At 49.1% G+C, this 13,680-nt stretch overlaps 4 protein-coding genes across 4 annotated transcripts; 1 reads left to right on the forward strand and 3 right to left on the reverse strand.

The window, feature by feature from the left end:
- Window positions 1-212: 212 nt before the first annotated feature.
- EMWEY_00043510 (hypothetical protein, conserved) lies at window positions 213-2,126 on the reverse strand (the record flags this gene model as incomplete). The annotated part of the gene is made up of 2 exons (XM_013482849.1): window positions 213-1,207; window positions 1,640-2,126. 2 exons carry the CDS (start codon window positions 2,124-2,126, stop codon window positions 213-215), a joined length of 1,482 nt encoding a protein of 493 aa, XP_013338303.1.
- A 2,024-nt stretch (window positions 2,127-4,150) lies between these two features.
- Window positions 4,151-5,033, reverse strand: EMWEY_00043520 (signal peptidase subunit, putative; the record flags this gene model as incomplete). The annotated part of the gene is made up of 2 exons (XM_013482850.1): window positions 4,151-4,582; window positions 4,866-5,033. The coding sequence occupies 2 exons, from the start codon at window positions 5,031-5,033 to the stop codon at window positions 4,151-4,153; spliced, it is 600 nt and encodes a 199-aa protein (XP_013338304.1).
- A 1,004-nt stretch (window positions 5,034-6,037) lies between these two features.
- Window positions 6,038-6,993, forward strand: EMWEY_00043530 (small nuclear ribonucleoprotein E, putative; the record flags this gene model as incomplete). Its single annotated transcript, XM_013482851.1, has 4 exons — window positions 6,038-6,091; window positions 6,262-6,351; window positions 6,642-6,766; window positions 6,969-6,993. The coding sequence occupies 4 exons, from the start codon at window positions 6,038-6,040 to the stop codon at window positions 6,991-6,993; spliced, it is 294 nt and encodes a 97-aa protein (XP_013338305.1).
- A 3,120-nt stretch (window positions 6,994-10,113) lies between these two features.
- Window positions 10,114-12,632, reverse strand: EMWEY_00043540 (hypothetical protein; the record flags this gene model as incomplete). Its single annotated transcript, XM_013482852.1, has 5 exons — window positions 10,114-10,312; window positions 10,506-10,678; window positions 10,806-11,033; window positions 11,186-11,505; window positions 11,609-12,632. The coding sequence occupies 5 exons, from the start codon at window positions 12,630-12,632 to the stop codon at window positions 10,114-10,116; spliced, it is 1,944 nt and encodes a 647-aa protein (XP_013338306.1).
- Between the last annotated feature and the right edge of the window lie 1,048 nt (window positions 12,633-13,680).

The following is a 13,680-nucleotide window of genomic DNA, read 5'->3' on the forward strand; positions in this document are numbered from 1 at the left end:
GTAGACAGTAATACACTGCATTTAATTTTCCACCACATGCTGGCACATACATACAAGTACATGCGCAGACACACGCATAAAACATATAAATGTATGTGTTTATTACGCTTCTGTACACACAGCTCCGATAGCCATTTTTCTGGCTGCACTTCGTGGTTGGCTTCGTTTATGCTGTTGCGTAGTACAGCTTTTAGTACTTTGCTGGGAATTGTTTATGCCTCTGTGTCGGAGATTTCGGAAGAAGAGGAGGATTTCCTTTCGGCTCCTTCGTAAGAAACTCTCGGGCTCGGTGCCCCCAGTGTAGCCAATTGTCCCCTGCCTTCCTCGCACGACAGCACGGCTGCAAATATATCTCCTGATTTTACCTTCGGAAGTCCAAGCAATGCCGATGCAAAATGTGGATGCGTGACGAGGAGACCGGAGGAGAAGTTTCGGGCCGTGCACATAGCCCGGATTACCACCTCTGCTCGGAGTTGAACAGTTTCTGCTGACTCCTTCGGCAATGGTGAATTTGGTGGGGGGATGTTTCTGGCTTGAAACGGTAACTGTAGCAGCATGCTAGTATCTCTTAACGACTTCGCTCCCATGCTGAGTGGCCAGGGACTCGCGTTGCCAACAATGAACGGACTGCTGCCACTGCCACTGCCACTGCCACTTCCACTGCTGCTGCTGCTGCCACTGCTACTGCTACTGGGTGTTCGTCCCTGTGCAGCACTGCGTCTAAGCATGTCTCTCAGCTGTTCATCTGTATAAGGCAACCACCAGGCATCTTGAGGAGGTACCAAACCGAAGTCCAAAGCGGCGCTTTCCATTCCGCCTTTCCCATGTAGCTCCACAAGTTTTGCTTGCAGGGCGGTTGCCTCGGTTCCTGCACTGGCGGCTGACTTCGACTTTTCTTTGACCAGAGGTTCAAGTGACCATATTACTCTAGTTGTTTTTGACACCTTCTCTTTCGGGCCTTTGCACAACAACCACTTGCCCGAAGCGCCTGTTGCAAGGCTGGCTGTCTGCACGCTGGACGTCTGTGGAGAGCTCACGAAAGCCTCAACGCAAAAGGACGCAACAGGACGCTTTGTCTCCTCCTTTTCACAACTATGTACTTGTTCTATTAAACTGTAAAGCTTTAAATCCATCGTTTTTGCTTGGACTTCTCCTTCCTGTGACAAAGGCAGGTCAGCTCTGGGAGCTTCGGGCTCCCGTTTGCGGCCTGAGTTCGAACAACGAATGCACACCGTTTAGCCATGTTTTTGTTCGTGCACACGTATATATGATGTACATGTGTCTTCATTAGCAAACTCCACCGATAGCCAAGTCCATTCTACGCTAGCATCCATCTAACAGCCCAAAACATTAAATCGAACCTCTACACAAAAGCAAAAATACATGTCCGTATGCCATTATTGTATGCATATAAATCCGTGCATCTATATTCCAATGCACTGTGAGCACTGTCTATGGGTTCGAATGCACTGCAAGGACATGTAATGTGAAACGGAAGTGTAGGACTTAGTATATACATTTGCATGCATATTCAACTCCCTGAACATATTCATCGCATTGTCAAACGTACACACACCATGGCATATAGTATGTATGTGTAAGCCTTGAAATACTACTCAAAGAATATGGGAAATCTCACCGAGACGAAGCAACTTGGCTGGTACTCCAGATCTAACTTTTTGTGCAGAGGCAAGTACAATGATAATTTTGGTTTCCGTTTTGGCCTCGAATCGGTCTCTTACGAACCACTGGCATATAAGAGTAGCCAAGGGTTTCATTTGCTCTGCACGAGTAGGCGCCTGAGGCGAGAAAAGTTGTCGAAGCAGATGAAAAACTCCTGCCTCTGCCGGCGGTGCCGCTGCTCCTGGGACTCCTAAGACTGTTGACTTAACTAGCTGTTCTTCTTCTCCTTGATCGGAGAATGTTTTCTCCTTTGCTTCTTCTGGCTCTTTTGGCTGCTGCTGTGGCTGCTCGGCTGACTCCACGGGCCACTCATAAACACCCGACCGTCTAGTGCTAGAGGATGACCTTGTACGCCTCCGTCGGGAAGGCTGCTCCTCCTCAGATTCTTCCCCTGAAAGCTCTCGTGAATACAGCTCCTCTTCCGAAGAGGCCGCGCTCAACATAGGACGTTGGCGCGATGTTTTGCGTGCATCCGCCGTTTGAGTGGACGGCAATATCCATTGTTTCTCATCTTCCGCAGGCCCAAGCAGGAAGAATGGCAGGCAAAAGAAAACGAAAAATAAAAGGGACCGGGCAGACAGCCGACGGAGGCGGAACGGTGACTCAGGAGCATCGACCGGAACATTGAATGCAGCCATGTTGTCTGCTGGAGACAAAATTAACAAAGAGTGAAAAAAGAACTGGAAGCCAAAGCAATGAGAGGCTCGGCCCTCACTTTTTAAGTTGTGTGCCGAAGACGTTAAGTCTTTTTGCTTGTGCTGTACAGCAGCGCCTAGCCTGAAATGAAAGGTCTAACCGAAAGTCTCAGCTTGGTTTTCGGAAATAAGTTTCAACGGTCATATATACAAAAACACTTAAATAAGATAAGCAAGAAACATACAATAGATTGTTTATATGCTTGCAGGTTTGAATTGGGAAGAATCCTTTCAACAACAGCCAAACAAAAAACAGCCACGCGGCCTGATATGCAGTCAGCTGGACAGCTACAGGACCAAGGACGGCATTTTGCATTGCATTGTAACCGAAGTAAATAGACGTTCAACACGTTTAAACGTATATATATTGTTAAATACAAGTACTAATTTATTTTAAAAAATCTGAAAGTTGTTTGCAGATTATTTTCATGGACTACACTTGCTCGTATGGTGCCTTCAGTGTCACCCGCCGCCGACACGCCTCAGCAGTTCTGGGATCAAAAGTTGGAGACACCGCGTTCTAATGTATTTTTATGTTGGAAACCCTATTAACACGGTTAAGGTATATACGTTACATCATATAAATTAAATCGTTGAACAGACTTAGCTGTAGACATTGCTGCTGGGGCGCCGTGTTTTCCTAAACTTGCTGTGGGTCTTCGTAGTCATTCACGTGCTTGCAGCCTGGCTAGTGAGGGCCAACGATAGTGCGTATAGTGATTGGTCTCGACTATGCAATCAAAGTGAGCCTGCTGTCGTGTGCTTGCATGCGGGCTCCAGGAGTGGTTGCAGCAGACTGCTCACAGTCCCCTCCGCTCTACAGCAGCGCGCCCCCAGCATGCAGCTGCTTTTCCTGATCCCAGGTATCTTCACCCCGTTGCAGTTCGTCACTGTTTCTAGCACAGGATGATAGTTTCCCATCCAAACTTGAACCCTCACTTGAGTGGACGTGCGAGTAAAGCAAGTATACTTATGACCATTACTATGTCTAGTGGTAGACAAAAAGTAAAAGGAAAGCATATGGGAGGACCCAATAGAATAGTAGCATCCTAGTAATAAATACTCAATGCTTTATTAAGAAATACCTAGAAATAGCACGTCCTTTGGCGGAGGTAACTGCCGAAAGACGACAGAAATATCCCCGTCTAAAAACGATAGAGAAGCAAGCTATTCGTCTTCTCATTGGTGGCCGTGCACAGGAGGCATGCAGCTTAGCACACGTCCAGAGAAAATACGTTATTAAGCGGCAGATCTACATCAGCATCATCGGCAGTGGCAACGACACCACAGACAAATGAAGGGACACTTGTTTGATGAGTGCCAGCAAGCCATTCACATTCCCGTTGCCTGTTGACGAATCGAAGCTCCTTGTCAAGTTTCGCCGACAGTTCTTGTCACTGGGGTGGTCATTGCAACCCCGTGCACCTCTACATATGCACAACGAGGCTGCATGCATATCGGCATACTCCCTCGTCCTTGCGAAACAACGCACTCCAGTTAGCCACTTCCAGTTTGGCACTTCCAAGCCACAGAAACCAGCTAAACCCTATTCCCTTCGCTGTCTCTAGTGTCGACGAAAATATGCTCCATGTTGGGGCATAGGAGAAAGAGTAGGTTTCATGGTTACGGTGTATGTAGTATAGTTTTGGGTCGTCGATCCTTGATGGCAGTCTTGCGATGTCCATACACCTAACCCCTACTGCTTACATTTCGAATCATGTGGTACAGAATGATAGGCTCAGTTTAGGAGTACAAAACTGCAATTGCTCAATCTACTGGAGATCTTCAGGCTTTACAGCTGCTGCAACTGCAGCTTCCCTCGCTTGTTGCCTCTGCTGCTCCTGCTGTTTTTGTTGTGACACGCGATCGTATTGAGCCGGCATGCGGAAAGTGTTGGAGGCGACGGTTTGGGTGAATATACGGCCGACAATTGGGTGGTAAACAACTTGCAGCTTCACAGTAATTTCTCTGCCCCTCAGTCCTTTCCCTTTGTCTCGCAGATGATATTTCGCAGGGACATTTACTAGATTGAGGACTGCTGCGCTCTCGTCGGTTATAATCCTGTCAAATACAACCACCTGGTTCGTCGGGTGCTGCGGGCTTTCATACTCAGCAACCACAAACACAAACAGCTGTTTCGCGTTCCACTGAAAGAGACCCCGTAGATCTGCCTTAATGTCCAGAGAAAGCACGGCCTGGTCCCCCTGAAGCAAATGCAGCAACACCAATCAGCAAAGGAACAGGAAAATGCAATAAGCATTCACCCGAGAACCCCTCGAATCAATAGGCACACCACAACAAAGGCAGCTAAAACTACCATTGAGTGTACAAATTAGCACAGATGGTGCCGCATGTTAAAGAGCAAAAATTCAGTTGCATATCTCTGTCAACCCGCAGCCTCTCCACCTAGTCGAGGAAAGAATTGCATGGACGCGCACGAGCATCCAACTTCGGGCTGTAGACGCGGTGTAGGAACCGTTAACTCACGTTCAAGGCATAGTTATAGCCAAAGGCGTATACATCTCGTACGGCAACTGAGCCGGAAATGGGGCCCACTAGAAAGTAGGAAGATGCGATATTCCCGAGGGCTAAAACACCCAAACTGACCATTAGCGAGCAGAAAACCGCATTTGCGCGGTTGAGATAATTCTCCATCTTCTCTTCAGGTTTTATGTCTGCTGGTTTACTCACAATAGAAAACGAAGGGAAAGCGGGCAGACGTGCGGTCGATTTCCGCTACCGGCGGCTGTCCGTGTGTACACCTCAACACTAGTCAGCACAAACAGGACATTCTCCCTCAATGGCTTGAGAAGTGAATCGGGGATGTCCCGTCTCAGAAAGATACATTAAACAAAATGAGGCAACGACCACGATGACCAGACGCGTCGTTCAGCCGGTGAGGTGTGCACACGCTTCATTTCAATACTGTTCACACCGCAGCACGGGCTGACGAGGGTTCCGGCCTTACGGAGAACTGCTCGTCACTTTGCCTAGTCTTTGTAAGTTCTGGGCTTTCCTATTTCAGTTGAAAATTAGTTGCAAGGATTTCTTTTGTCTGAGTTAACTGCCCGGGATGAATGTCAAGCAATAGCGGCCGCCGTCTGCACTGCAGTGCACCCCACCAAGCCCTCGTCCACGGCGCTCTGCGTGGATTTCTTTCTGCAGAAGGCGGAGTATATTCTCGAGTTGCACTTCCCTTTTCTGTTTATGATTACAAATTTAGGAGGAACTACCTCCCTCTTCGCTTATACTTGTGCTGGCTCTCTTCCTGTGGCCATCACATCGTGAACGCCGCCTCTGCATGCGCCATATAAACAGTACCATAAAGCTCATGAACAACTTCTCGGCGTTCTACGATAAATCGGCGTAGTTATTCGGTTCTTATAGGCCTTCTTTATTTGCTTCATCAAGCTTGGAGAGGGAACTCTGCGAGAGCTCGTTTGGCACGGTTCCCTGCTTGCTCGTTTCAGCAGATCCCGCCCACCTTTGCGCTCCTCGAGAAAAGGTCCTTTCCGTGGACTGTTATTATTGTTAATAGTAATTAAATTGCAGGCAGAAGGGCGTATTTGCTGCCCTCTGGTTCATCTGCTGCATTCTCTAGGAGGACTCCCTCTGGCCGGCGTGCCCCTCTTCCCACACCCGCAGGGTTCTTCACGAAAATGTCGCACCAAATGAGCAACAAGAAGCTCCAAAAGATTATGACCCAACCTATTGTAAGACTTAGTTCTCCCTCTACATGCACCATGCCTAGACCGAAGTTGAAGGACGCCGAAATTGCTCGTGGTATAACAGGAGTGTTTGTTCCCTTTGAACCGTTGGGCGGGTAAACGTGGAGGGTTTGACGCTTCCTCTGTTTGCATTTTCCTATGCTGCTTCTCTTCAGAACCTGATCTTCAGGTTTTTCACGAACAAAAGCCGCGTGCAGCTTTGGCTATATGAACAGCCGGATCTGCGTATTGAAGGCCGCATCATGGTATCCATTTATACACTATTCTGTAGTGCTGCACTTTATGTGTGCAGATATGTCTATCAATTACGTGTATAGTATGATTAAAGTAATAATGCGGCTTTTTGTGTATAGGCATGCATACATTGACTAGCAGCATTTATTGAGTTCTTTCACTTGAGTTCAGTACAGCTTCTTTGACACCATTCCTGTGGATCGTGAGCCCTTCAGATTCCGTCTCTGATATTATATCTAGGCGGATTTAATGGACTGTACTTTCATTTCTGTGTTTGATTTTGTTTACTTTTTGCGACCAGGGTTTTGACGAATACATGAATATGGTATTGGACGACGCAGAGGAGATTCAACTGAAGAAGAACACGCGTGTTTTTGTCGGGAGAATTTTGCTTAAAGGAGAAAACATTTCTCTGATTATGAGCACGTATGCATTCACAGACCACTAGCAGATTCCGGTGTAGACACACCAGTGGCTGCCGCAGACGCTGTTTAGATCCATACAATATGCAACAGATTTTAGACACAATGGCTGCTTCCGGAGGCTTGCCCCCGCAGCTGCTGCTGTTGAAAGGTGAGGACTTGTCGGCATGCTACAGGGGATGTGCGAGCGTGGCTGCTTTCTGCAGGGGCAGTACCAACACAACGGAGTAGGAGCAAAGGCAGCACGAGCAGCTGTTTCTCCACCAGGGAAGCTCTTCAGGGGGAAGAAACTGTTCCTAACGTTTTCAGCCAATCCCTTTGCTGAACAAATATCGTCGCTGCGTTTGCAAGCCACTTGGTGACAGTCTGCAGTTCGTTTGCGTGGTGTTGCAGCTGAAGTCGGTTGTATTCGTGTTTTCTACGCGTTTACTGTCTGTGGCCAAGTTATATGTGCAAACCTCTTCACTGTGCATCAGTATATCAGTTTTAATCTCCCTCCTACGATTTACGCAAGGGCTGGCATGCGCCTACCAATTGCACGGATCGTAGAATTGATGAGGGACGATTCCATTTGGCAAGAAACCTCCTGGCCCCCTACCCCCTCTCACTTGTGCAGCATTTGGCTGGCCCTAGAAACTCGCCCCATCGTGTGAGTTTTTGCTGTTTCAGCATTCTCTCAGGTTGATTGGTAAATTTGCTGGAAAGTGCAAAGATTCTGAGAATCTCGTGTCCTGTATGGGGGTTTAATTGGAGCACCATTAGGAAACACACCAACGCGCACGTAGAACAGGAGAGCCTGCCTGATAGTGCTGGTCTGCGGAATAGCGGGAAGTCAGGGGTGCTGCGAAAAGAACTCTAACAGCATCCGCCGCCGTCGGTGACGACGTGTTGCAGTAGATTTAGAACACTAAGTAGAGAGTTAGTCGTTAAAGGACCGCTCTACAGTGCAGCGCACACGTTATGGCTTTGTTGGCAGCGCCTGTTGACACCACGAGAGGTCCGCTTCGTCGCAGTAGAAAATTTCACTTCGCTTCCACCCATGCAGTTACTAAATGCAATTGAACTTGCCCAGCTCCACTGGCATTCTGTCTGCCTCTGCGGCCCCCTATCAGGTTTCATCGCAAGGGATTGGTGTCAAAATGCGTGACGGCCCAACCAAAACGGAAAATTAGCTTGTGGTGCTTCGAAATGAGCCGAGGAAGAACCTTGGGAAGTACTCCGCCAAACGTACGGAAGCACAGGGACTGCTATTAGCTTATTTGCTTGCATCGTATTTGCTGCTTCCTATGTCTGCGTCCGTCCACTATTCACGAATCTCTTAAACGTGTATTATTGCCTATATGGTAAATTCGATCAGTTAATCCTAGTCAGCTAGACATGGATGCAGTGCTCTTGGCACGACGTTGCACCGAACCGATAGCATAGCAACCCATTTGTCAGTGCCAGCACAGCCGTTGGCATAATGGTAAGAGCGGCTGGTAGCTGGGAAAACACGTTGCAAAAAGGCGTCCTACAGGAAGTCCTGCCCAAACAGCCGCCCACCATCCCCTCCACCTTCACAGGCATCACAAATGAATACAGGCAAGAAGATAGAGAAACGAAAAATTTCCTCGATTCCGCCGAAACGGACTGCCATTCACGTAACATGAAACACAAAAAATCTGCAAAACAAAATTCTCAAATCACCAGCGCATAAAACTAAATATATAAAATTCAATATATTCCTCTAACTTCGTCGCTCAGACCCGTCCACGCCGATGGAAGTGGAGCTTTCGCCCGACTTCCCTGATCATCAAAGCCGCCGTACCTGCCGGTCCGGGGCCTCCCTTCAAGTTCGGCAGGACGCCTAACTCGTCATCGCGACTTGTGGTGTTGTCTGTCGATGTAGCGGCGAACGTGCAGATCTCCTATAGAAGTGATCCCGTTCGAGTACAGTCGACGATTAGCCCCACACTTTCCACCCCCCACCCCCTTCTCAGCAGAAACCGCGCATAAGAGTCAGCAGGTAAACTCCGCAATAGGTTGCACTGTCATCATTTTTTTTTTAATTTACCCGTAGTTTTTATGGATATAATATGGAGATAACGGTACAATTTTTAATCACAAAACAAATTTACTTCGGCTGGCAGCTGTTGAAAGGCCCCTACCTCACCACTCTTTACGCTGGGGCGGAGGTCCCCTCATGTAAGCAACAAATATCCAAGCAGAAGACAGGAAAATCGGTTTCATCAGATTAGTCTCTCAGAAGGAACAGTTGCTTTTGATTTGCTATTATATTGGTATATTGCTTTCGTTTATCTTGGGGTATGTGATGAATTTGCATAGGTTGCTGGTTTCTCGGGGCAGGCTCGTCTCTGCTCCAGCGGGAGTCCATCTGTTGACAGCCATAGCTCGCTCCCGGAGAGAGGTTCTTCTCCGCGTGTTAATATTTGGAGCGTCTTCTGCAAAACTAACAGTCGAAGTTGATCGTTAGGTTGCAGCAGATCCCGTGTGACTCCACAATCCCTGGCATGTTTAGCGGTGGGTTCGTCACTTAACTTGTGAATCTGTGGATGCTTCTTCTTTGTTTTTCCGATTAATGTACCAAGCTGATAGTGTTTTTCTTAAGCCACGACTCATTCGCCAGCACCTGTGGCTCTGATACAAGCCTGTCTTTGAAGACACGACCGGGCTGAAACAAGATAAGGTGGCGGTAGTTGAGGAACTGTTGCACTGTTCAGCATCTCCATTAAGTCCTTCCTGTATTAAGGGAGAGTTCTGGGTTATTGGTACTAGTTGGCCTGTGAGCGACTGTCTAACTGGAGGTGGTGCACAAAGTGCAGTCTTCGGAGCGCGCAAGAGTCCAGTGCAGGACTGAAGAGATTGTTTCAACAGATATTTAGTATAAATGTACTATGTGTGTCATAATCTAGGGGCCAAAGTAGGTCTAAGATATAGTTTTTCTACTAGATTTGGCCCCGCAACACGAGTAACGGTCTTAATAGCTATTCCACCGGTTATGTGATGGTGGTTTGTCGGAGGCACGGCACACGTGAATGCCCGCCCAGTGTGTTGACACTCCTCCGCAGGTGAATAGCGTAAGTAGAGGACAGTCTTCCAGCCAGAAGAAACACAGGAGGCGGCCACTCGCAATGCTGGACAACAGCCCGGCGATAGCAGAGGGTACTGTGGCGCCCTTCCCACCAGAGGCAACGAATCCTGACTCATAGGCGCTAGACTCAATGCGTCCATGCTCCTTTATGAAGGTGTGGAGAAGACACTCAGGGTCTAGGGCCGAATGGTTGGGGTGTTGTACGCTCCGTTTGGCCTCGTCTTGGAGCGCGTCGGTTTGGGCGTAAGAGAGTGAAACTACTAACGCTTCCACGGGTAAACTGCCGGTAATATTTTGTGCATTTGTTTGTGGGTCATCTCCCTGTTGACCTCTTCGCCTTTACATTCGAAGTTCTTTTCGTCGAAAGACTTCTTCATATTCTTGTACTGCGGGTCGTAGAAAGGGTCGCTAATGGGCCGGAGAGGATCATACCTTCTTCTCGCCTCAATTGACTGCAAACTGTGCAGGGAACAGCGAAACAAAAGTTACATTCACAGCCATAGGGCGGAGGCACGTTCGTAGGACATTCCAAAGTATTCTGTGGAATGGAGCATTTCCCTACCGACCGCTACAGACACGGGGTTTGGGAAGTATGTATGTTTAATGCTAGGTAACTCCGCCACGCAGCAAAATACAAGTGGTGGTAGTTCACCGAACACTCTCGTAAAGCAAAGCGATCTGATGACGCTCATGGGCCGCCCTCGTTACAAGTTCTGCGTTTCTCTTCATGATTCTTTTGTCACTTGAGTGCATGGTCTCGAGATACTTCAGCCAGGTCTGCTTCGTCCAGCCTGCTGGGTAGTAGTCAAAAGCTCCCCTGCAGACCTGAGAAGAGCATTTGATTGAGCGACCGCAACCTTTAAACACATATAGTCTGAGGGCTAGCAGATGACAGCAAAACGACGCAGCGACTACTTTGCAAGTGAAAGAAGTCCCAAGTTGGCAATCTGACCCAATCTGGACGAACGCCCGGAGGAGGCATGAACTCGAAGGGCTTTTTCCCCGTTATTATTCCGATATTATCAAGGAACTTGAGCAGGAAAGGAGTCAAGAAGGGGCATTCAAAACAGAATTGGTGCGTGCACTGCCAGAAAGCAATCTCGGTGGCTATTGCCTCGATATCCGGCCTCAAAACCGAAGAACTAAGAACATGCACAATTCCGTTGAAGATCGGAATGTCCTGCAGGACAACCGATACCACAAGTGTATCAAATGTTAGAGCACAGCGCACTACGCTGTGTGCCTATGAGGTTTATAAGCACCTGGAAGTCTGCTCACGCAGATGCGATTGTGTTTGCAACGAACTGAGAACTAGCCTGAATGTAGACTTACCCATTCCACAACCTGACGGCCTTCGATGAAAGTAGCCAAATCCCCACAATGGTCCGGGTACTCTTCGTAGGGGTCTTCCTCCTCGTCTTTTTCCCCTCCAGCCGTTGCATCCGAATTCGACCCTTTTCCCTCTGTAGGCTTTTTCCCAGACCCTCCAGCGGCTTCCCTTCGCCCTGAGGATCCAGGTGACGCAGCCTCCCGGAGTGGTGGCCGCTCGCCAAGCCGGCGATAAGACAGAAGGCCTGAACGAGGGCTTGCATCCGGCTCTGGAGTGTCTTGCTCATGTTCAGGAAGGATTCCGTGTATGAATTCGGGGATAGCTGCACACCAACAATGCAATCACACACCGCGCTTTCAACGAGAAAAGCAAGAAAGCAGAGGGGAGCATGTTCGAAACGGAGGCAGCACAATTGATGAACTTACCCGTTTCTTCTGAGTCGACCACGAAATGATCTGGCTGCAGGATCCCCATATTAAGATCATATCCACCCGTAAAATTATTGCCAAGGGACTCTTCCATGTAGTCGCCTTGGCCGTCATACGGGAATGTCCCCGATGCTCCCGCCTCTGTCCCTGGCCTTGCTGCTGTCCCGAGGAAGCCGGAAGAAGGGCAGTTGCCCACTAGGCAAGTAGTCTCATCTTCTCTAGATCCTTCGGCGTCTTGTGTATCAGCTTCAGACCCTCGGAAAACCCTGCCTCTACTGCCGTCACTCTCCGGTCTCGACGTTTGCAAGGAAAAAGCGGTGGTTAGTCCAACGGTGATGTCTGGAGCAGTTGTGCTCACCGGGATTCTTACCGATTGACCTCCGTTAGGAATAATCCCAGGACGTGACTGTGGCTTTCGTGAAGAAAGGGGTCTTTCTCTTTGTCTGGAACTTCCCGTCAATCCCAACCCAGCAAGACTTGGGGGCCTTTTCGGGGAGCTCCCCAACATTGACACCGCTGACGTTTCCTGCGTTGCATCCACCTCGCCAGCTGAGGAATTCGCATTCCTTTGCATGTCTTCTGGGGCCGAAGACATTGGAGGGGCTGATGCTCCTGCAGTTGTGCGGCGCTGTGTCCTGCTAGATGTTGCACCAATTCCTGCATCGATATAGCTGGACACCGTGCGGGCCTTAGTGGTCGCATATGAAGGAGCACCATTTTCTGCAGAAGTAACACTTGCAGCCAGAGAAATATCGCTTCCAGAGGGTCTGCGTGGAGCCCGTGTCTGCGTTGCAACAGAGGATGTCTCAGTAGCCACTGGCGTTTCATTCGGCTGCTCCCTATTTCTCGATGTACGCATATGAGGAGTCTTTGCTGGCTCTGCCTCAACGCCGCCACCTGCAAACCTTAAATGGGGGGGTGGGGTTGTCAACTGCATTGGATACGTAGGTGCGTCATCAGCACCTGCCGTTGAACTTTCTTGAGGCATTATTCTCGTCGTCAAGAGTTTGTCGGGTGTCATTATTGCTGGCTGTGTTCGCCTGTTAGCGCCACCGTCCTCGCCTGCAGCCGGTGTCGCTGTCCTTGATCTTGGGCTCGTGATGACCGTATCCCCACCTGTCGGTGTCGCAGTTGGCCTTGTTAGTGTGTTTGTCATCTGACCATTTTCCACGGAATACTGTGTAGATCTACAGGAACGCAGCAGGTCTTGTCTTTCTGCTTATGGGATTACCGTCAACAGTTGTTGTTGCATTTTTGGTTTGTCTGCTCGTGGCACATGTCGCACCTGTCTGCGTAGTGGTGAAACTAACTCTCTTACCTGCGGAGGCTTCCTCACTTGATTCTGTGGTGGTCGGTCGTGGTCTTCTTGTGACAGAGTTTTCATATGATACATTCGTTGTAGGCTTTGCTCTCTTGGGTGTGACGGAGTCCTCATCTGAAAACATAACTGATGGCATGGTTCTCGGGGCTATGGTACAGCCCTGTACTGGTGAGGTTGTCAATAGTCTTGTTCTTCTGGAGATAAAATATCCATATGCCACACTATGCCTGGGCATTGCCCTACTAGTTGCCGCAGACGCCCTACCTGGAGGAGTTGTCGAAAGCCTTGTTGTCCTGGCTGCGGCATACTCCTCTTCAGGGGAGCTTGCGGTTAGCATTGTTCTTCTTCTGGAAATAGACTCCTGACCTGCCTGAGTGCTGGTAGGCCTTGACCTCCTCTGTGCAACAGTGTTTTCTAGACCTCGTCAACAGCAACCGGAGCAGGAGGACGGAGTGACAGAGCCCTCGTCTGGTGTGTTTGTTGTCGGTCTTGTTCTTCTGCTGGAGGTAGAGTCTTCGTCCGGCTGAGTGCTGGTAGGCCTTGACCTCCTCTGTGCAACAGTGTTTTCATCTGCAGTAGTTGTCGTTGGCCTCGTCCTCCTGTCTGTGACAGAGCCCTGCAGACCACACAAACAACAGCCAGATGTTCTTCTGCTGGAGGTAGAGTCTTCGTCCGGCTGAGTGCTGGTAGGCCTTGACCTCCTCTGTGCAACAGTGTTTTCATCTGCAGTAGTTGTCGTTGGCCTCGT

This window comes from Eimeria maxima, genomic scaffold, assembly GCF_000499605.1.
Source record: "Eimeria maxima Weybridge genomic scaffold, Emw_scaff804, whole genome shotgun sequence".
NCBI classification, from domain to species: Eukaryota; Apicomplexa; class Conoidasida; order Eucoccidiorida; family Eimeriidae; genus Eimeria; species Eimeria maxima.